The sequence below is a fragment of the Zosterops lateralis genome, assembly GCF_965231275.1.
Source record: "Zosterops lateralis genome assembly, chromosome: 12".
NCBI classification, from domain to species: domain Eukaryota; kingdom Metazoa; phylum Chordata; class Aves; order Passeriformes; family Zosteropidae; genus Zosterops; species Zosterops lateralis.
In genome coordinates this window covers 908,204-928,945 of record NC_139772.1, presented here as the reverse complement: position 1 = coordinate 928,945, position 20,742 = coordinate 908,204, and the positions used below count along the sequence as shown (strand labels likewise).

Genomic DNA, 20,742 nt, shown 5'->3' with positions numbered 1-20,742 from the left:
GCTCCTTTCTGCTCCTACCAGGTAGACTGAAGGTCTCCTTTTCCCCACCTGGGGCTGGAAACAGGCTGTTGTTTCTTTGCTGGGGTGGGGAAGCCTGCAGATACCTCAGGATTCCAGAGGCTGCAGGCACTGCTTTCTAAGACACACCAGGCTGGGTTTACCTGGCCCAGCCAGCTGGAGAGGTGGCCATGTCCTCCTTGCCCAGCTCCCTGTGGAACTCACACACCAGAGAATTGGGAGTGTTGGAGCAGGGAGGGGGATAAAGCCGTTGTGCTTTGGGAGATGGATGGAGAGGAAAATTGAATGGGTAGTGAGGCAGTCTCCAGGCTGTGCTCCTGGAATCTGCATCTCTGGAGACACCTTTGATTAGCACCTTCCTGTGCTGGCCATGGGATCTCTAGGGGGAAAGAGGGCAGTGTGAGCTGTGCTGGCCTGGGCAGGGGGAGAGCAGAGATCAAGGGCTCCCCGGATGAAGGAGAACAGAGAGTTGAATCCATCAAGGTCTCCACGGTGTGAGCCCTTCCAGAGAGCTGCCAGAGCAGGTCCTGGGCTAAGGGGGATTTGCTGAGCTGGGATTGCACAAGGCTGTGTCCCTGGGGTGGTGTAAATGAGCTTCTGGAGCTCTCTTGAGCCCTGTTCCAGGGAGGCTGGTTTTTGGCGGCCTCACCTCACCACGGAATTATTCTGACTGGTGGTTTGGGGCCCAGCTTGGGAGATGGGGATGCAGGACAGCCCCTTGCTGGGATGGCTGTGAGAGCACTGCAGGGCCCGTGGGGACAACTCCTGCTCTGCCACTCCAGGAGCAGCATCCCCTGCAGAGCTGCCAGGCACGTCCCTCCTGAGCCCTGCCCTGTGCTCTGAGTGTCTCCTTCCTTCCCTGGGAGCGTGGGGAGCACTCAATTCATCCTCTGGAGGGTGGCCTCAGCCTCCCTGCTCGTTCTGGGCTGTGACAGACAGTTGGGTTCATGTAGGGATCCTGAGCCATTTGCTGTGCCCAGATCTCTGTGTCTCAACATCTGCACCAGGTGTGGCGGCTCAAAGGCATCCCTCACACAGCTGGGAGTCTGTCCTAGGGGCTGGAGAGGGCTGGAAGGAGTTCTGAGCAATTCCAGCCCCAGCAGTGCCCAAAACCTCCTTCACATCCTCTGGGCAGTGTTTCCCTGCAGAGCCAGGAGTGTGTGTGGTGCCTGGGGGGTCCCAGCTCCCCTGCTGGCCTTTCCAAGGGGATGGACAGTGCAGGGAGGGGAGGGGGCTGCTTGCTCCTGCATCTGGATCCTGTCAGGGATAGTCCTGTGCGGGGACAGGCTGCACTGGGGGTGTGCAGCACTGTCTTGCCCACACAAAGAGGTGCTTTATGCTGCCTGGCAGAGCCCACGGGGCTGTGGTTTCTTACGTAAGGAGGGCGTTTTGTTTGGACTGCAGGGTTGCCTCAGCTCTGCCACTTCCCAGTGCCTGTGGCTCCCTGCATCCCTGGCCATCGTGAGCCTGTGGAGAGCTGGCAGGGACTGGCATGTTGGGTGCTTTGTGGTTGCAGTGTGGTGCTTGTGGGGAGAGCTCCCACCATCCAGCACTCCCAAAAACATGGATCTCCCGTGCTGGGGGCTGTGTGGAGCTGGGGAAGGTGGTCTGAGCAAGGCTGGGTTGTCCCCAGTGTCCCCATCTCTGTGTGGCAGCAGTAACCATGGTTCATCCCCACTGGTGGTGACTCAGGGCAAGCCAGCCCTCGGCAGATTGACTCCTCACATCATCCAGGACCTGCTGATGAGGAGTTTGTGAGCTCATCAGTGTTTTTACAGGGGTGGGTGAGGTGGGGACAGTGGACACCAGGCAGTAGCTGCCACCACCAGCAGCTCTATCCAGTCCCAGGTGGCTCTATGTTGTCATGAGTGCACCCAGAGGGATCCAGAAACCTGGAGGAATTCTCATCATGGGAATTCTGGTCTCTGTGGCCACAGGAATGGTACCTTCCAAGTCCTCAGAGCTGTATGGATCAGAGAATCTGATGTTAATGAGACTGGAGGAGCTGCCCAGGGCAATTCCACTGCCCTAAAAATGCCTGGGCACATTCTGCCATCCCTCTCATGGGGCAGACCTGCTCGTGTCTTAGGACATCCCAGCTGTGCTGATTTCCTCTTTAGAGATTTCACTCTTGTTTTACCTGTCCTGATGATTTTATGCTCACAAAGCACCAAGTTCTTGGTTTGTGAGCAGGAATCTGGGCAGTGTCAGGGTTGGCAGTTCCTCACCCTTATGGTGCAGGGGCACAGCAGGTCCCTCAGGGAGACCCACTGGTGTCTCTGGCCTGTTCCAGGGAGGAGCAAGATCCAGTGGTGTTGACTGGAAGCCACATGTGCAGGTGTTGCATTGGCTCCTCAGAGGCTGCAATGCAGCTGAGCTGTGTCACTGCAGGACTGTGGCCATGCCGAGGTCACTGATGGTGTTTTGCTGTCCCTGGAACTGTGGGGCTGAGCTGGAGTGAGCCCAGGCCATGGGGCACCAGCACTCAGAGCAGCTCCATCCCCAGGGCTGCTCCCTGCCAGCCTGGGCTGCCTCCCTTGCTGTCACACAGAAGCTGGTGTATTAATTTCCTAGAGCTTTTTGTGGTGATTAATTGAGACAGATGATTGAATGGGGAGAGAGGCCTGTGGGAGCAGAAGTGTGTCAGGAGAACACTTTATCTGTCAGCAGCTGCTGGCTCGCCTCCTCTGCTGCAGGATAAAAGCTGACAAGAAAGCACGGGCTCCACAGAGCATTTACCTTTGCCAGGGTAAATTCATGAATGAATTCACACAGAGAATGGCTGCAGTGTGGCCCTGCAGAGCCAGGCCTGCTGTCACCTGGGCTGTCCTCAGGGCCACCCCGGCCCCTGTGCTGTGGCCACACACGTGTTGAAGCTGTAGCTGTCAGCAGCCAGCCCGGGGCTGCCAGGGAGAGATCCCAGCCCCAGCCCCAGCTCAAACACTCCCCTTTGAAGATGGATTAAGAGAAACCAAACAAAAACATCAGAAACACAGGGCATAAAATTGACCCTGTGTGAAATCCTATGCCGACCTTTCTGGGGGAAATTAGGAGTTTATGCTCCAGTTGTGCCTGTTGAGGAAGCAGAGCACTGCAGCCCCTCTCCCAGTCTCCATCTAGGAGCCCCAGTAGCTGCCACCCAGACCTTCAAATAAAGGTTGGAGTGCTGAGGATGTGAGGGGCTGGGCTCCCTGCCCCACCAGGGGCAGCTCTCTGGATCTTCTTGGTGCCAGTGAATATCACCTGCCTCATGATTTTATTTTCATTGCAGGTGGGAACAGAGGGAGCTGCCCAATGGTAGAGTCTACTATGTAGACCACAACAACAAGACCACGACGTGGGAGAGACCCCTTCCCCCAGGGTAAGGGGCTGGGGGCTCTGGGCCTTGCCTCAGTTGGAGGTTTGCTATCTTGGAGGGATGTTCATGGCATCCTGGTGTCCCAGCATCCTGTCAGGCTTCGTGTGCCCTTGCAGGAGCTCCTCCAACAGTTACTCATCCTTTGTGCTTCCTCCTGGTGGGTCCTTGTCCAAAAGAGCCCGTTCAGGTGTGAGAGCAGTGGTTGTGCTGGAGCTGGGCATAGCTGAGGGTGTCAGGACCTGCCAGGTAGCGTGACACACACAGTGACAGCTTCCTTGGGTGCTTCCAGGTGGGAGAAGCGCGTGGATCCTCGGGGCAGGTACTACTACGTGGACCACAACACGAGGACCACCACGTGGCAGCGCCCCACGGCCGAGTACGTCCGCAACTACGAGCAGTGGCAGTCGCAGCGCAACCAGCTGCAAGGGGCCATGCAGCAGTTCAGCCAGAGGTTCCTGTACCAGGTGAGAGCTGCTGGGGTCTCACCTGGCTCCTGCTGGTCTCCCCGGGGCTGCCCAGGAGCTGTGGAATGTGGGAAGGCGCTGGCTGGGCTGTGTGGGGTCTGTGCCAGCTCAGAGCAGTGCCTGCATGGGAGCTCACAGACTCCTCAGCTGCCTGCAGAGGCCTTGGGGGAGTGACTGGCTTTTTATAAACCAGCCTGCATGGCCCTGAAGGGTGGTGGGAGGTGTCTCTCCAGTGCCAGTGTGGTCAGCCACACATTCTCCTGTGGCTCTCATCAGACAAGTCTTGCTGCTGGGCTGTGGGGCTGCAGAGCCTGCTCTGGGAGCTGGTGGAGCCATGGGCCAGTTCTCACCTCTGGTCTGTAGCAGGACAGGAGGCTCTGGGGCCTGAGCTGGTCTCTCCCCAGGTCTCTGTTGGGCTGAGGACAGTGTGGTTGTGTCCTGGGTGCAGCAGGAGCTGCAGGCCTGGGGTACAAGTGGAGAGGACTGCAGGGACCAGAGAGTGCAGGGAATGAGCTGGACTTGGCCAGCACCCTCCTGCTTCTTCTGCTGCTTCCCCTCGTTCCTGGTTTGGGCCTGGTTTGGTTTCCTTGCTCAGGGAATGGTCTCAACCATGCTTTTCCTGGGCAGGGAGCACACCTGTCACAGCCATAGCTCTGCTGTGGGTCTGGACCTGGCTGTGGGAGGTGAGCACCTCTGCTGACCTGAGCAGTGCTGGTGGCCTGGGCTGCAGGGAGGGCAGTGCTTGGGCCAGGGCCAGGTTGGGGCAGTTCTGCCTCCTGGAGCAGTGGTCCAGCCCTGTGCAGTGGTGAAACTGCACTCATGCCACAGGCAGGTGAACAGCTGTGGAGAGGTGGTACAGGGACCAACTTCTCATTGACTTTCATCTCCTCAGAGAAAGCCAAGAGTCCCAGCTGGGACTGGAGTGAGCTCAGGGCTCCATCGAGGAGCTGGGCTGCTCTCTGGGAGGGGATGTAGTGCAAAGTCCATTCTGTGTGGGACACAACGGGGCTGCTCCCGGGGCAGCTCAGCCCCTTTCTCCCCCTGCCTGTCCCTCCCTGGGTGTCAGGACTGGACCCCCACTCCTGTGCTGCACCAGAGCCTGGTGGAGGGTCTCCCGGGGAGGGCTCAGTCTCTCCGTGCCCCAGGGCTCAGCCCATCCCTCTCTCCTGCCAGCTCCAGCCCTGGAGCTGCTCCAGGCCGTGCGACTCGCCCTGGCTGCGCTCTGCCGAGGGAGGGACCCGGCCTCCAAATTTAGCCTGATGAAACGATTGTACTTTTTGTTTCGAGCTCTGCTGCCAGCAGTGATGGCTCCTGCTCTGCCTCCTGCCCCACAGGGGTTTTCTGCTTTGCCTTGCCCCAGCCTCCAGCATCCCTGTGCCCTCCCTGCTGGAGGGGGCAGTCAGGGGGTGATGAGCAGTGGGGCAGAGCCTGGGAAAGGCACAGTTTGGGGGCTCTGGTGAAGACAGGGACCACTCTCCCAGCACTGCCCCAGTGCTGCATCCTTTGCACCAAGGGTCTCTGGCACAGGGGCCGGGCTGTTCCCAGGGGCTGTAGGCACTGCCCGGATTTCTGCCCTGGTAGCTTAATAACCTATTTGGGGGTGGCAGTGAGGTGATACCCCTGGACACCACTGGGCTGTGTGTGTGTGTGTGTGTGTGTGTGTGTCCCTGTCCCGGTGGGGAGGGAGGGATGGACACTGCCCCAGGTCTGAGCTGTGCCAGTCCTGGCACAGGGGGTGGTACAGGGGACAGAGCTCCGAGGGGCACAGCCTGTGCTGGGCTGCCCTGAGCTCTGCCCAGCCAGGGTTTGGTGCCTTTCTGGGGCCGGGGCTGCCCCCAGTTCCAGCCGGGTCTGGCTGCGGGTGGCATTCCCTGGGCTCAGGCTGATCCATCCCGGAGCGGGGAGCTGGGACACAGCCCCCTCCAGCAGATGTGGTTTTACCTTTTGGGTAACGTTTCTTATTTACCATTCAAAGCACTCCCAGCCCCCTTCCTGCCCTGGAGCCCGGGGACCCTCCATGGCCAGGGGGCCGGTGTGGGGCAGGATAGGGGGGAGAAAAGGGGCTTTGGGGGAGAAAAGGGGCTTTGTGCGGGGCTGGGCTGGGCAGAGCATCCCGCACCCCGGCCCTGCCCGTGGAGGAGGGGGCCAACATCCCGCCAGGAAGCGCGGGGCGTGGACAGCGCTTGTGGGAATGATTTCATTGGAAAGGCCTGCGATATTTTTTCCCCTCTTGTGTGTGGTTCTTGGAGGAGGCTGGAGGTGTATGTGGAGGGGACGCCGAGCAGCCGAGCACGTCCGGAGCCCTCGGCTGTCCCATCCTGCTGCCCTCGGCCAGCTCAGCCCCTGTGCCTGCCCCAGCCCTGCCTAGGCTGAGCTTTTGGGCTTTTTTTTTCTCCTTTTTTTCTTTCTTTTTAAAAAATTTGCTTTTGCCTTTTTATTTTTTTTTTATTTTTTTTTTAATTTTTTTAAAAATTTTTTAGATTTTTTTTTTATTGTTTCTTTTTTTAACCCCCTTGAGTGTGCAAATTTTTTTTTTTACTTCCCTGGGAGCTGTGAGCCAAGGAGAGGAGAGTGGAAGTGGCCAGCTCACCTCTGTGCTCTGCTCCTCCCAGCCATCCCAGCTCTGGGGTTTATTCCGTGTTTTTGCTCTCTCTGTTGTCTCTAGTCCTCCGGAGCCCCGTCGGACAATGATCCTCTGGGGCCCCTTCCTCCCGGCTGGGGTAAGTACTGCACTGCCTCACCTGTCCCTGCATGGCCCAGGGGACACTGTGTCACCCTCAGCAGCGCCCTGCCTGTCCCTGCTCCCATCCCTGGCACTGCTGGGAAGGGTGAAGGGTGGCTCCAGCCCTCCCTGTGCTCGGCTGCCCCTGGGGCTGAGCCTGCCTGTGACTGGCACCATCTCCTGTGTGAAATTCAGCTCTTTTCCCCCTTTTTTCCTGGAGGAGTTCCCAGCCTCTCTCAGCTGCTGAATGCAGAAGTGCTTGAGATTGTTCTTGGGACTGGGGAAGATCCCCAGATTGGGGATTGAAGTCCTTGCTTGTCCCTGGACCCTTCTGGTGACAGGGATCTGTCCTGTGCTGCCTCCTGGGATGCTCTGCCTGGGTCTGGGGCAGGGCTGGGAGCTGGCAGGAGCAGAGCTGCTCTTGCCCACATGGCCCAGGCATTGTGTGCTGGGACATTTTGAGAAGTCCCTGTACCACCCCCAGAGCAGAGAGATCCCCTCCATGGCGGGAGCATCCCTGGACAGGGCAGGCTGGGATGGCTGTGGGTGCAGCTGGGCTGGGTTGTGCCAAGGAGAGCAGGAGAAGGGGTAAAACTCTGGGAGCTTGGGGCAGGACAGAGGGGCCAAGGCTGCTCAGGCAGTCTGCAGGGGCAGAGTGCCTTGATGGGGGTGGTGGTGGAGCCCTTGCTGGGTGTCCCACCTCCCATCAGCAAGGAGAAGAGACCCATCCCAGTGCCAGCTGGGGAGGCACAGCTCTGCCTGGGCCTGAGCGCCCCAGGGTGAGGGTCCCCAGGATGGATGGGATCCCTGGGGTGGATGCAGTCCTGGCCATCATTTGGGGGCTGCTGCCCACAGTCCAGGAGTGAGATGGAGCAAGGGGCTGGCACTGGGCAGAAGGGTGACAGGGAGGTGACAAGGTGTCCCTGCCTGCAGTGCAGGGTGCAGGGCTGGGCAGTGCATGGAGGAGGAGGAGGTGCAGGGCACACACAGTGCTGGGGAGGCAGGGGGTGTGTGCAGGGCTGGCTGGGGTGTGTGGTGGAGCTGTTTAGTGCCTGTGTGCAGCACAGGGAGAGTATGTGTGCTCACACACGTGTGCACTGGAGCAAAGCCATGCAGGGAGTTTGGGAAAGCACCTGTGGATCCGTGTGGAGGGATACTGGTGTGTGTCCCAGAAGGAGCTGTGTGTGTGCCAGGAGGGTGTGTGGCCTGGCAGTGCAGTGACAGTGCAGTGGCAGTGCTGGCCTGTGCCCTGGCACCTCCTGCCCACTGGCACTGCCAGGCTGAGGCAGCTCGGGCACACGGGAGGAATGTGGGGTTTATCCTGCCTTCTCCAAATGAGCCAGGGAGGTGGGATGGGGGAGCTGACAAATTTCCTGTGAGCTGCGAAAGGGAGGGCTGTTCCCAGGGCTCCAGCTAACACTTCCTCTCCCTTTTCTCCTAGAGAAGAGACAGGACAATGGGCGAGTGTATTACGTGAACCACAACACCCGGACCACGCAGTGGGAAGACCCTCGCACACAGGGGTAGGGGGCTGTGGGGGGAGCAGGGCTTGGGAAGGTGCAATTCTCCAGGGACATGGCCTGCCCTGGGGCCGTGTGTCCCACAGATGGAGAGTGAAGCTCTGACAGTGCCGTGGCCGGGTGTGAACAGTCACTCACTGTCCCATGCCATGAATCCTTCCTTTGGCCTGGCACAGAGCTGTAGTTGAGGGGGGGACTGCCTGAGGGCCTGTCTGGTGAGCCCTCCCGTGCCAGCAGGATGATCCAGGAGCCACCACTGCCGCCGGGCTGGGAGATGAAATACACCAACGAGAGCGTGCGGTACTTTGTGGACCACAACACCCGCACCACCACCTTCAAGGACCCGCGCCCGGGCTTCGAGTCTGGGTAAGCCCCAAACAGGGGGACTGGGGGCTCGTGTGGGCTCTGACACAGAGGAGAGCTGCACCCCGCTGGTGCTGGGGGCTGCTCAGGGCAGGGGGTGTGACGAGGCCCTGCTGCTTTGGCAGGAGCAAACACGGCGGCTCCCCGGGCGCGTACGACCGGAGCTTTCGCTGGAAGTACCACCAGTTCCGCTTCCTCTGCCACGTGAGTAGAGCAGCTGTGGGCAGCTGTGTGGGTGCCCTGAGCCCTGTGGGCAGGGGTGGGTGAGGGGAGCCGTGCCAGCCTCACACAGCCCCGTGCTTTTGTGCTTTTGCCCTGCCTGCAGTCTAATGCCCTGCCCAGCCACGTGAAGATCAGTGTGTCTCGGCAGACGCTCTTTGAGGACTCCTTCCAGCAGGTACAGGGGTGCTGGGGCCAAGGGAACGGGCAGGAGTGTGGGGCTGGCCCTGAGGAGTGGGGCTGGCCCTCAGGAGGGGAGCCAGCCCCAGCCATGGTGACACTGCCCTGCTGGTCCCCAGATCATGAACATGAAGCCGTACGACCTGCGGCGCCGGCTGTACATCATCATGCGAGGGGAGGAGGGCCTGGACTACGGTGGCATTGCCAGGTGAGTGTGGTGTGCTGGGCCACAGGGCCGTGCCCTCCCTCTGCCCTGTACCCTGTGGGCAGCACAGGCATAAGGCAGCTGCACTCAGGGCTCCCAGCCCTTCAGTAGAGGAGTCCAGGGGCATTCAAGTGGGAAACTGGGTTTTAGGAGTGGTGGAACACTCTGAAAGCATTGCACTGGCCTGTCCTGGCAGTGAGAACACCCAGCTGGGGCTCCCCTGCTGCCCCGAGTTGTGGGGGTGATCACTGAGTGGCCTCATCTCCATGCAGCAAACAGGCCCTGGTGTTCCTAGACAGTCAGGTTGTGCCAGGGCAGACAGGGTGTGATGTGGTTGCTGCAGTTGTGCTGCTGCCCCGGGATGATGTTACCACAGGGCACGGGCTGTGGCTTGGCTGGAGGGGGTCCTGTGTCCCTGTGAGCCCCCTCTGGCTCACCTGGGCCATCTCCTTGGAGCTGGGTTGGCCTGTCCCTGCTGCCACCCCACACTCTCCTGCTGCCCTTTGTGGGGCTGCTGCCCCAGCTCCTGCTCCTGCTCCAGCTCTCTCCGTGTCCTGCCAGTGGTTTTACCCTATGGTAGGTTACGTCATGCTGTTCTACCACAGGGTAGAACCACGGACGGGATGCCGGGGCTGCCTCCACGTCTGAGGATTCCTGTCTGCCTGCACGGCCAGGGCAGCCAAGCCAGGATGGTGCTGTGCCAGGCCTGGTGTGGGGCTCCCAGGGCAGCGTGTGTGGGTGCACTGGGGCTGTGTATGTGTGGGACAGCCCAGCTGGGACTGTGTGTGGCACTTGCTGAGGTTCCTGATGCTCTGAGCAGGGCCTGAAGCAGGCTGGTGTCTCCAGAAACACTTCACAAACCCCACACAGCACCCCGGGGAGGGCAACACCCTCACCCAGTCACACCAGTGCCCAGCACCTGCTGAGCACCCACTTGGTGCAGGGACACACACTGTCCTCTCCCCGAGCTGTTTGTCACCGTGTTCCCCTTGTCTCATCCCAGGGAGTGGTTCTTCCTGCTGTCCCACGAGGTGCTCAACCCCATGTACTGCCTCTTCGAGTATGCGGGCAAGAACAACTACTGCCTGCAGATCAACCCTGCCTCCTCCATCAACCCCGACCACCTCACCTACTTCCGCTTCATCGGCCGCTTCATCGCCATGGTGAGAGCTGGGGCTGCCACCAGGGCTCTGTGTCCCCGTGGGGAGCAGGGACAGGGGGTCAGCAGGGCAAGGCCCAGCTCCCTGTGCCACTGCTGCCCTCCCTGAGCCCCTTCCTGCCCACGTGTGGGGCAGGGGGAGATGGGCCTTCAATGGGCTGCTGTAGGGTGATGCATTTTAAATCCGTGGAATGGCTGTGGGGCCAGAGGAGACCTGGTTTCCCAGGAGTTGTGGTGGGGATAGATGGCTCTGGCTCTTTGGCTGTCACCCCAGGTGCTGTCGGGTCTGCAGCTCCAGGGACTATTTTTAGTCCCAGCAGTGTGAGATTTTCCAGCTGCCCAAGCTGCAGAGCAGCTCCTCCCGTTTGTCTGGGATTGCTCAAGGCCGGCGTGCCCCGGGCTGGCAGGGGGGCTGTGGGGCTCCTGAGCCCCCCGGGGAAGGGTCCCTGGCCCGCAGCCCCCGGGGTGTGTGCGGGGGCAGCCCCGGCCCCGCTGTCCTGTCCTGCCCTGCCCCGCCCCGCAGGATACCAATAAAACCCCAGACTATTACTCACCGCTGGGCCGTTCTAGACAAGCGTCTGCATTATTTTTGGCTGCCTTTGCCTCGGGGCTCCTGGAAGCCAGGGATTCAGGGAAGCCACAGCACAGCTCTGTTTAAACAAGTGCTCTTAATAGAGCTGTGAGGGGAGAGGGAGATGCAGTGGAATTTGTGGTGAGGGGGGAGAGGGGCTGCAGCCCACCCGGCCTGGGAAGTGCTGTTGGGGCAGCACACCCTTCCCCTCCATGTGTGCCAGCCAGGAGCAGGTACCACAGCTCAGGAACCCCTGAATGAGTCCCCTCTGGCCCAGGTGGAGCACTGTGTTGCCCCAGGGTCCCCTGTGAGCTGGTGTCCCCCCACAGGCTCTGTACCATGGGAAGTTCATCGACACGGGCTTCACGCTGCCCTTCTACAAACGGATGCTGAACAAGCGCCCGACGCTGAAGGACCTGGAGTCCATCGACCCCGAGTTCTACAACTCCATCGTCTGGACCAAGTGGGTGCCCTGCACTCCCTCCTGCAGAGCTCTCCCCTCGCTGCTGCTCCTCCCTCAGGAGTCACATCCCGGTGTCCCCGCAGGGAGAACAGCCTGGAGGAGTGTGGCCTGGAGCTGTACTTCATCCAGGACATGGAGATCCTGGGCAAGGTGACCACCCACGAGCTGAAGGAGGGCGGCGAGAGCATCCGTGTGACGGAGGAGAACAAGGAGGAGTACATCATGTGAGTGCCTGTCCCGAGGGTCCCGCCAGGCACCCGCCCCCAGCAGGGGAGGGACCCCAGGGCTGGGACGTGGCCTCTTCCCTGGGCTACGTGGCCTGTGACAGGCCCGGGCTGGCGCGGCCGGCCGAGCTCCGCTGCGGTCTGGATTGCTGCGGGCTGGGCAGCTGCCAGTACTTTCAGGAAAAAGGAGAGGGGAGAGAGGCTGAGGCTGCTCTCCCGTCCCATGGCTGTTCCCCCTGCCTGCCTGGGGGCTGCCAGGGCCAGCTCAGCTCCAGCCAGGGGATGTGGTTTGCACCCCTGGAGCTCCTAAGGCTGCTCTCGGGGCTGAGTGCTGCTCATGGGTTTTGGGGGCAGAGACAGAAACCCACCAGTGGGAACTGAGGGGAGTCTTGGTGCTTTGAGGGAGCCCCTCTGCCATTCCCCACACTCCCGGGGCCCTCCCTGCTGGTGGGAGGGATCCTGGGGTTTCCCCGTGCCAGGCCAGCAGTGCTGGCCCCGTGCCCACCCCTCTGCCTCCCCAGGCTGCTGACAGACTGGAGGTTCACACGGGGCGTGGAGGAGCAGACCAAGGCGTTCCTGGACGGCTTCAACGAGGTGGTGCCACTGGAGTGGCTGCGCTACTTTGATGAGAAGGAGCTGGAGGTGAGCTGGCTCCTGGGAATGTGGATGGAAAATGGCACGTGGTGACCCTGCTCACACTCTGATGAGGCTGATGAGGGTACAGCCCTGGGTGTTGGGTCTGGGGGTGGCTCGTTGGGTCCATTGGCAAGAGAACATCCTGTTGGATGGGAGGAATTCATCCCAGACACCTCAGTGCTGGCACCAGAGGGGTTGGTGATCAGAGCATGGGCACAGGGCCCTGTCTGTCCCCTGCTGAGTGTCCCCTGTCCCCAGCTGATGCTGTGCGGGATGCAGGAGATCGACATGAACGACTGGCAGAAAAACACCATCTACAGGCATTACACCAAGAACAGCAAACAGATCCAGTGGTTCTGGCAGGTCAGTCTGGGCCCAGCCAGGGGCGTGGGGTGCTCATCCTGCAGGATGGGACTGGGGTCCCACTCAGCTGCTGCCTTCCTTCCTGCTGCAGGTGGTTAAAGAGATGGACAATGAGAAGAGGATCCGGCTGCTGCAGTTTGTGACGGGGACGTGCCGCCTGCCCGTCGGGGGCTTTGCTGAGCTCATTGGTGTGTCCTGGGGGCCAGGGGTGCCACCTCCCTGTTCCTGTCCCTGTCCCTGTCCCTGTCCCCACACACAGCAGCTCAGTGAGGTCTGAGCACAGGGATCCCATTTGGTGTTGTGTCCTTTCCAGACACGTTCTTTGGCTGTGACCATCCCGCCAAAGTTAACTAAACTCGGGCTGGTTTGTGATCTCAGTCTCAATGAGATTGGATTTCTGATTCAATTTTGATTCTTGTGCGACAAAGCCTCTTTTTGAGAAAACCACAGTGTGGTTCCACTCATCCTTTAATTTACTGCTTTTTGGGGCCTATACCAGCCTTTCCCTGCCTTTCCTGGCACTCGTGTCAGGCCAACGAGCCTGCTTAACCCACTCAGTTTTCTTGCCGGCCTATTAGCTTTTTCCACCCCCTGGACCTTCTCCAGCGTTCCCAATGTGTTAAAGAGCCACTCAGTGACTCAGACTTCCTATGCCAGGTCCTTTAAAACTCTTGGATGGACTTGCACAATCCTGAGGGTTTAGAGATCAGTAAGTTTTAGCACTTGCTATGAAACCATTGTGCTCAGAGATGGTGCTCTCGCCCCTCTGTGCTTTTTGCTTTCTCCTTTATTTTTTGAACATCCTCTCTGCAAACAGGCAGGGGTTGCTGCCGTGGATTTCTGCCCTGTGTGACCCTGGGACTGTAGGGCCATGATGCTGGATTTCAGTGTGTGTGGGAGGGGTTTCTTTCCCAGCTCCTGCTCTTGTAAAGAGCTTTGCTGTGCTCATCCTTAACAGGCAGCAACGGCCCCCAGAAGTTCTGCATCGATAAAGTTGGCAAAGAGACGTGGCTGCCACGGAGCCACACGTGGTAAGTCACTGTCACTGAGGGGACAGGGAGGGCTCTGTGGGGCTGCAGGGGGAGCTCTGTGGGGCTGCAGGAGCTCTGTGGGGCTGCAGGGGGGGCTCTGTGGGGCTGCAGGGGGAGCTCTGTGGGGCTGCAGGAGCTCTGTGGGGCTGCAGGGAGGGCTCTGTGGGGCTGCAGGGGGAGCTCTGTGGGGCTGCAGGGAGGGCTCTGTGGGGCTGCAGGGGGGGCTCTGTGGGGCTGCAGGGGCTCTCCATCCCAGGGGTGGGTTCCTGTTCCTATTCCTGGCCTGGCCCAGCCTCCCCTCTCTCTCCCCAGCTTCAACCGCCTGGATCTCCCTCCCTACAAGAGCTATGAACAGCTGAAGGAGAAGCTGCTTTACGCCATCGAGGAGACAGAAGGGTTTGGACAGGAGTGATGGAGCTGTGGGGCCTTCCCAGGGCCCAGCCTGGCCGAGATGTGCACAGGCCCCTACGGACACTGCAGCTCTTGTTCCTGGGCGAGGAACGGGGCTGTGCTTCCCTCCCTGAGGAAATCCGAGGGCTGATGGAGAGGAGGACACAAGGGCTTGGCACAGGGGGCACTGGGGTTCCCTAGGCTCCCCAGCAGACACAGTTATGTGTTTGGTAGAGGCTCTTCTTCCCCGTCATGTTTTCTTTCATGCCTTTTCATGGCAAGTGAGGGGGAAAGTGGCTCTCAGATTGACTTCTGAGCCCCATCCTGCACCCAGCGTTCAGCAACGGTGACAGGGACCCCCAAGATGATGCTTTTGAGGGGCTCTTGTGCACCAGCACAGCCCCTTCCCAGGCCAGAGCCCAGCTGAGCGTGTCCCGCTGTGCAGCCCGTGGCCCCTGGGCAGTTGTATTTAAGTGATGCGGTTCCTGCTCGGGGCTGGTGCCCCACAGCAGCCCCTTGGCTGGGATCCTGGGTGCTGCCCACACTCCTGTGCTCCCTCTGCTGCCGGACAGGCTCCACCATCACCTGGATGTCACTTCTGTCCCCTCCGTGTGTGCGGGGACAGGTGGGGCGTGTCTGTGTCCTCTGGAGATGGGACCCTCTGGAGACGGGCCCTGCAAGGCTCCGGGCTGGGGAGGGCCGGCCCCGCCCGCCCCCGCGGCTTGGTGTGCAATAAAGGACAAAGCAGCTGCCGAGGTTGTGCCTGTGCTGGACCCCCGCGTGTCCCGGCTCCCCGGGTGTCCCCAGGGCGGGGTCTGTGCAGGGCCATCATGGATCCGGAGCCCAGCACTGGGATCACCATTCCCCTGGATTTGTCCCTGCCTGCTCTCAGTGGTGATGGCCCCAGAGCCTCCTGCAGCCCCCGGAGCTGCCTGGTCCTCGCCAGGGGTGACAGGGCCACCAGTGCTGTCCCCAGGGAGTCACAGAGCTGTGACAGCAGTGACAACATCCCAGCTGTGCCACACCCCGAGGGCTGGGGCACAGAGACACTAAACACAGGGAGGGCTGTGGTGCACAAAATTGGCTAAGGGCAAAAGCAGTAGCCCTGGAACATGGGAATATGCTCAGAGTGTGAGGGAGCTGAGGCCTCAACACCCCCAAAGACACTCTGGGGAAGGGAAAAGTGCTGTATAAAATATTATCAAATCAAATCAAATGCCTCCACAGGGCTCCCCTCAACCCTGCCTGGGTGAGGAGGAGCAGAGTGCTGAGCACAACATAGAAGACCCACCACCAGGCATTTAGTTTACAAGATTTTTAATTTACAAATAAAAAAACTACACCTTTTACTTTTTCTCCTTTTTCTCCTCTTTCTTGCCATCGCTCTTCTCCTTGTCCTTGTCCTTCTCATCTTTTCTCTCCTTTTTACTTTCTTCCTTTTCCTGTCCTTCCTTCTTCTCTGCATCCCTGTTGGCAATCTTGTTGTTGATGAGGTTGTGCAGGGCCACCACGGAGCGGATCAGCGAGGCCAGGTACACCACCACCATCTGGTCGTTGGTCTTCAGGTAAAAGGCCTTGACAAACTCCTGCAGGTTCACGTCAGGGAGCAGGTTAAAGACATCCTGGAGGTGGTAGATGATCTGGTGGTTGATGGGGAGTTTGCCCAGGGCCACTTTCTCTAGGTAGCTCCTGACATCCAGAAGTTTGGAGTTGAGTCCCTTGAGGCCATGGACCTGGTTGGTGATGCGCTGGGACAGGGTGCCCACCGTGGTGTCCTTGATGTCCCTGGGGGGCAGAGGGGATGGGGTTAGAGCCTGCTGTGCTGGGCACTGCCCCCTGGGCCCTTTCCAGCCCAGAGCTGACGGGATCCAGGACTGGAGGAGGTGTGTGAGGTGCCCCTCAGGCAGTAGCACTGGTGTCCTGGGTTGCAGTGTAGGATGTACACAGAGTATTTATTCTATCACCATCTTCATGAACTGTTGAAACCAAGTGGGGCAGCACTCTAGTGTTGGGCTCTTCTGCTCATGGCCCATCAATGCCTGGCCCAGGACTCACAGGGAACTCCCTCCAGGAGCTCTCTCTGTTTAATGGGCCATCAAGGAGCCACTGCACGACTCCTCATCCCATTGGGAGATGCTCCCAATGCCCAGGGGGAGGAGCCAAGCATTCCCACCTGGAGAGAATCTGGGATTTGGGACAGGACAAGCAGCCCTGAGCCACTGGAATCCCAGAGGAGCAGAGCTCCCAGACCTTTCTGTGGGATCACTGCTTCAGGAAGAGCCCCTCACCTGGACTGCTCCCACCACCCTGCTCAGGGTGTGTTCTGACTCTGTCAGTGCTCCTTTGTGTTATTGCATTGATTTTATTTTTACCTTTTTACCTTTCTTCTTATTAAATTGTATCTCTGACTTGGAGCCTCTCACTGGTTTTGCTTTCAAACCACAACAACTGGGACCACCCTGAGGAGCTGCCCTGACTCACCTCAGCAGGTGCTCCACACCCACTTCCTCGGCCTCCTCGGCCCCGATCTCGCTCGTGACGTGCTCGAAGGTCTTGGAGGTGGGGGTGCCATCCTACAGGGACACACACACATGGGAATGGCACTGAGGAAAGGGGAACAGCAGCCCCAACAGCCCACAGGGGATCTGACAGCTGCAGCTGGGCTGCCCTTGATTTAATCAGTGTCACTGACTGCCCCAGCAAATCTCTCCTGCTCTGGGTAACTTCCCATTTCTGCATCTTGCTGGGCTGTGCCCAGGGGGGAGAAATGGAAATTCTAAATATCACAATTATTTCTCTCTTCCCTGATCCAACCTCATTGCATTTTGGGAGAGCAGCTCCTGCTCTGTAGTGAAGGCCCCAAAAAGATCCAATATTTTCTGTGCATCCAGAATGAATTTAAATGCAACAATTAGAGTGACTCAGTGCTGGGTGTTGTTTGTCTGCACGGGGCTCAGTGAGGAGTGAGCTGCTCAGGGCAGGCCCACAGTGACTGGGAAGAGCTGGGAGCACCTGCACCAGTGACAGCCACAAGTGCCACCTCCAGGTGCTCCCAGCTGTGCCTGTGACACTTCACAGAGTGGACACTCACATCATGAACCTCCTCCACGGAGATGTAGGCTTCTGTGGGCAGCCCCAGGTCCTTTGGCTTCACATCAATGATCACCAGCACCTTTGGGAGAAAAAACGTGCAGAAAACTGGATTTCAGTCAAGGAATAGGAAAAAAATACCCAAGGCAGGTCTTCCCTCCCCAGCACCAGCACGAGGCTGCTCAGAGGGGTAACCTCAGACACCCAGACAATGACTCAAGGAACTGCTGATCCCAGTTCCTCAATCACTTTACACCACCACGCTGTGTCACCAGCAAAAGAGGTGGGGTACAAGACTTCCTTTTTAGGGAAAGAGAGAGAAGAAGAAGCCCAAAGTGGCCCCACTTACAGAGTTGGGGCAGTATCTCTTCATCAGCTCGTTGATGGCGATGTCGTTCTTGTGCAGCTTGGGGCCCGTGTGGTACCAGCCCACGATTCTTTCTCTGGCTGAGCAAAAGCACAAAGGATTTGGGGTCAGAACACGGGGAGAGCCCTGGGCACAGGCTGGGCTGCTGGAGGGTGAGTGCCTGATCTGTGTGGAGGATTACAAGGCCCTGGTGGAGCAGTGACCACAGTGACTCATCACAGTTACTGACCCACAGCTTTTCTGGGTAATTAACAGCTTCTGTTAATTGTGTCACTCTCAGGGTCCCACAGCCTGCACCTCTGACATCCCTGAAGGGTTCAAAACTGCCTGGGTGTGGGACACAGCCAGTGGAGAGCACAGTGGTGTGGCTGATAATGGACTCCACAATCTTACAGGTCTTTTCCAACCTTAAGGATTCTGTGATTAATGGGAATTCCCTTTTCCACAGCCCTCAAAGTTTTGGGGAGTCAGAAAACTCACCATTGACCTTCTTAAACATCCCATACATGTTCTCCAGGTAGTCATGGTCCAGGAACCACACGGTGTCATCCTTGTCATCCTCATCAAAAGGAACTGGGGATAAAACATCAGCCTTTAAAAATCCAACTGCCTGAATTAAAACGTTTATCAAAATGTCTGGGTTTGGGAATTTTTGGCTGCTAAAGGAGAGATATTTTTGCTAAAGGAGAGTGAGGTTTACTTAGGGGTGTTGACATTGGGTATGGGGTGATTTGAACATGGATGGACCAAGGGTTTCTTCAAAAACCTCAACACAATCCACCCACTAAATAATTCAGTGGCTCTGGAGGAGCACAGGACACCCGAACTCACCTGCAAAACTGTTGGACACATCCAGGATCTTCTTCTGCCAGGAGCCCAGCAGCACCCCGACCACTCGCTTCTGATTGCCCACTTTTCCTATTCTAAAAGGAAAAACGATTATCAGTCCCTGCACAAAGGGGAGGAGGGAGAGGGGACGCCCAGCCCGTGTCGGGGGCGGCACAGCGGGGGTGGAACAGAGGAGGGTTATTACTGTGTTATCACGGCTTGTGTTTACAGCCGCAAAGGGGCGTTTGGTGCCCTGGGAACCGAAGCCTGTCCCCGGGGACGGGCCCGTGTCCCTCGGGGGGGACGAGACCCCAAAGCGGCTGCGAACAGCGGGCAGGGACCGGCCCCAGCGCCGCCCGCCGCGGGCTCGGCGCCTCCCGGGATTTGGGGCTTTATTTTGCCTCTAAACCCGCTGGGCAGCAGCGGGAAGGAGAGGAACTACCTCAAATCCCCCAGGGTGCTGGAAGGACCGAGACCCACCACCCTGCGGCCCTCCCGCCCCGCCGGGCTCCTCCAGGGCCCCGCTCCCGGCCCGGCCCGGCCGTGACTCAGCGCCGCGGGGCCGCTCCCGCCCGGCCGCACCTGTTGAAGTGATCCACGACGCTGAGCAGCACCAGCGGGTGCACGACCACCCTGTCCACGGCCAGCTCCGGCATGGCGCCCTCCTGCCCTGCCCGGCCCGGCCCCGCTCGCTCCCACCGCCCGCACCAGGCCCCGCGCCTCCGCCCGCCCCCGGCCCGGCCTGCACCGCGCGGGGCGGGGCCGGCACAACGGGGCGGGGCAGCCGCCATCTTGGGAAGGTCCACTCGCCATCTTTGGGGGGAATGAGACACACCGGGACGTGACAATCGTCATTATGAGACGGTAAAGCCGCCATGCTGAGGGGGTAAAGCCGACATGCTGAGGGGGGAAGGCTGCCATGCTGAGAGAGTAAAGCAGACATGATGAGAAGGTAACGCCCGCCATGCTGAGAAGGTAACGCCGCCATCTTGGGACGGTAGCACCGCCATCTTGGGAAGGTGTCGCCGCCATCTTGGGGCTGTGACGTAGCTCCGCCCCGAGGCGGGAAATGGGCGGGAAATGGGCGGCCCTCAGCGATGGCCCCGCCCTTGCCCCGCCTCTTTCATCCTCCCCTTTTCTTCATTTTACTCCCCTTTTCCCTCTTTTTCCTCTCTGTTTTACTCCTCTCCCCCCTTTTTCTTCCCCCGCTTTTTAAAACCCCCTCTTTCCCCTTCCCTCTTTTTTTTTTTTTTTTTTTTCCCCGTATTTTCCTCTCATTTCCCTCTGTCCCTCCCCTGAGTGTCCCCGGCTTTGGAAAAGGGTTTTTGCACCTCAGGAGCAAAAACTTGTCAAAAAAAGACACAGAACTTGTGTTTCACACTTTATTTCTATGGAAAAAAAAAAGTAAAAAAAAAAAAAGAAAAAAGTGTTACCTGAGGCTGTTACTTCAGAGTCTACACAGAGGAGTCACTAACATGAAAAATAAAATATCAAAGTTGTCAAAGGTGATCTCACAGTTTTTAAAGCACTAAAAAACTTAAGTTTTTTTAATTATAGCCCCTCTTTTTTTTACGCTGTTCCAACAGAGTTTATGTACATTTCTGTCTATAGTGGTAATATTTTGGTGTTTCAAAATGCCAAATGGTATTTTGGGTGGAACTGAAGGTTTTGTGGAGCTGTTCAGCACTGTAAAACTTGGGAGATTTTGGCAAAAACAGCAATAATTTGCAGAGTCTGAGATCTCTCGTGGAGTTTTCAGTTGTTACATCCTTTAATGTCCCTGCTTAAAAAAAAAAGAAAAAAAAAGAAAAGAAAAGGAAAAAAAAGGGGAAAAAAGGGGAAAAAAGGGGGGAAAAAGAAAAAAAAAGAAAAGAAAAAAAAGAAAAGAAAAAGAAAGAAAAAAAAAAGAAAGAAAGAAAAGAAAAGAAAAGAAAGAAAAAAAAGAGAAAAAAAAAAAAAAAAGAAGAAAGAAAAAAGAAAAAAGGAGCCTCTAGTGGAGTTTTCCGAGGTTTTTCCCAGCAGAGGGAGATATCTGACCGTGGAATTCGAGCACAGCCAGGAGTTCTTGTCGCTTGTTTTATCAATATACATATAAAACTCAATGTTCAAATTAACTAGTTCAATAAGTAATTTAGCCCATTGATTTTCGGGCATATCCTAAGTGCCATTACAAGCTACGGATATTTTAAATGCCATTACCTAATAGAAGGAATGTTTTAAGCACCTTTTATTGATTTTATTACTGCTTTATTTTGCTGTCTTGGTTTTAAAAAAAAATCATTTTAACCACTCTGTCATCGAGAAGAAATATATCATTGGTGAAATACGGTCAATTCCCTAAAAACCTTTGACATCGTTAACTAAGGAATTAGAGTTGTTAAATCATGGTGAGGGGACAGCAAGGGGACAGAGGGACAGGGGATTGTCCCCAGGGGTGACAGGGACACCTCAGGGCTGTTACAGCTCCAGGAGATGGATGGAGGGATGGATGGAGGGATGGATGGATGGAGGGATGGATGGATGGAGGGATGGATGGATGGATGGATGGATGGATGGATGGAGGGATGGATG

The 20,742-nt window shown here is 57.8% G+C and overlaps 2 protein-coding genes across 2 annotated transcripts in view; one reads left to right on the top strand and one right to left on the bottom strand.

Moving 5' to 3' along the window:
- The window catches only part of WWP2 (WW domain containing E3 ubiquitin protein ligase 2), a 32,336-nt gene extending 17,717 nt beyond the window's left edge, over window positions 1-14,619 (top strand). Inside the window, exons 9-24 of the mRNA XM_083870047.1 lie at window positions 3,290-3,379; window positions 3,666-3,840; window positions 6,506-6,560; window positions 8,004-8,085; window positions 8,320-8,448; window positions 8,571-8,649; window positions 8,771-8,842; window positions 8,964-9,052; window positions 10,053-10,212; window positions 11,109-11,242; window positions 11,326-11,466; window positions 11,988-12,108; window positions 12,361-12,465; window positions 12,557-12,653; window positions 13,424-13,496; window positions 13,809-14,619. Of these exons, the coding sequence (XP_083726173.1) occupies window positions 3,290-3,379; window positions 3,666-3,840; window positions 6,506-6,560; window positions 8,004-8,085; window positions 8,320-8,448; window positions 8,571-8,649; window positions 8,771-8,842; window positions 8,964-9,052; window positions 10,053-10,212; window positions 11,109-11,242; window positions 11,326-11,466; window positions 11,988-12,108; window positions 12,361-12,465; window positions 12,557-12,653; window positions 13,424-13,496; window positions 13,809-13,908 (1,702 nt within the window). The 3' untranslated portion in view covers window positions 13,909-14,619. The remainder of the gene's footprint in view (window positions 1-3,289; window positions 3,380-3,665; window positions 3,841-6,505; window positions 6,561-8,003; window positions 8,086-8,319; window positions 8,449-8,570; window positions 8,650-8,770; window positions 8,843-8,963; window positions 9,053-10,052; window positions 10,213-11,108; window positions 11,243-11,325; window positions 11,467-11,987; window positions 12,109-12,360; window positions 12,466-12,556; window positions 12,654-13,423; window positions 13,497-13,808) is intronic.
- Window positions 14,620-15,186: 567 nt separating this feature from the next.
- On the bottom strand, window positions 15,187-18,911 carry PSMD7 (proteasome 26S subunit, non-ATPase 7). The gene is made up of 7 exons (XM_083870380.1): window positions 18,754-18,911; window positions 18,175-18,266; window positions 17,824-17,916; window positions 17,326-17,423; window positions 16,978-17,058; window positions 16,368-16,459; window positions 15,187-15,671 (listed from the first exon to the last, which is right to left on the bottom strand). The coding sequence occupies exons 1-7, from the start codon at window positions 18,825-18,827 to the stop codon at window positions 15,233-15,235; spliced, it is 969 nt and encodes a 322-aa protein (XP_083726506.1). The 5' UTR covers window positions 18,828-18,911; the 3' UTR covers window positions 15,187-15,232.
- Between the last annotated feature and the right edge of the window lie 1,831 nt (window positions 18,912-20,742).

Coding starts and splice junctions, on each gene's coding strand:
- PSMD7 (XM_083870380.1), bottom strand. CDS start 18,827: ATGCCGGAGCTGGCCGTGGACAGGGTGGTCGTGCACCCGCTGGTGCTG. Junction 17,917..18,174: donor TGTGTCCAACAGTTTTGCAG/GTGAGTTCGGGT, acceptor TTTTATCCCCAG/TTCCTTTTGATGAGGATGAC. Junction 16,460..16,977: donor CCGTGGAGGAGGTTCATGAT/GTGAGTGTCCAC, acceptor GTGTCCCTGTAG/GATGGCACCCCCACCTCCAA.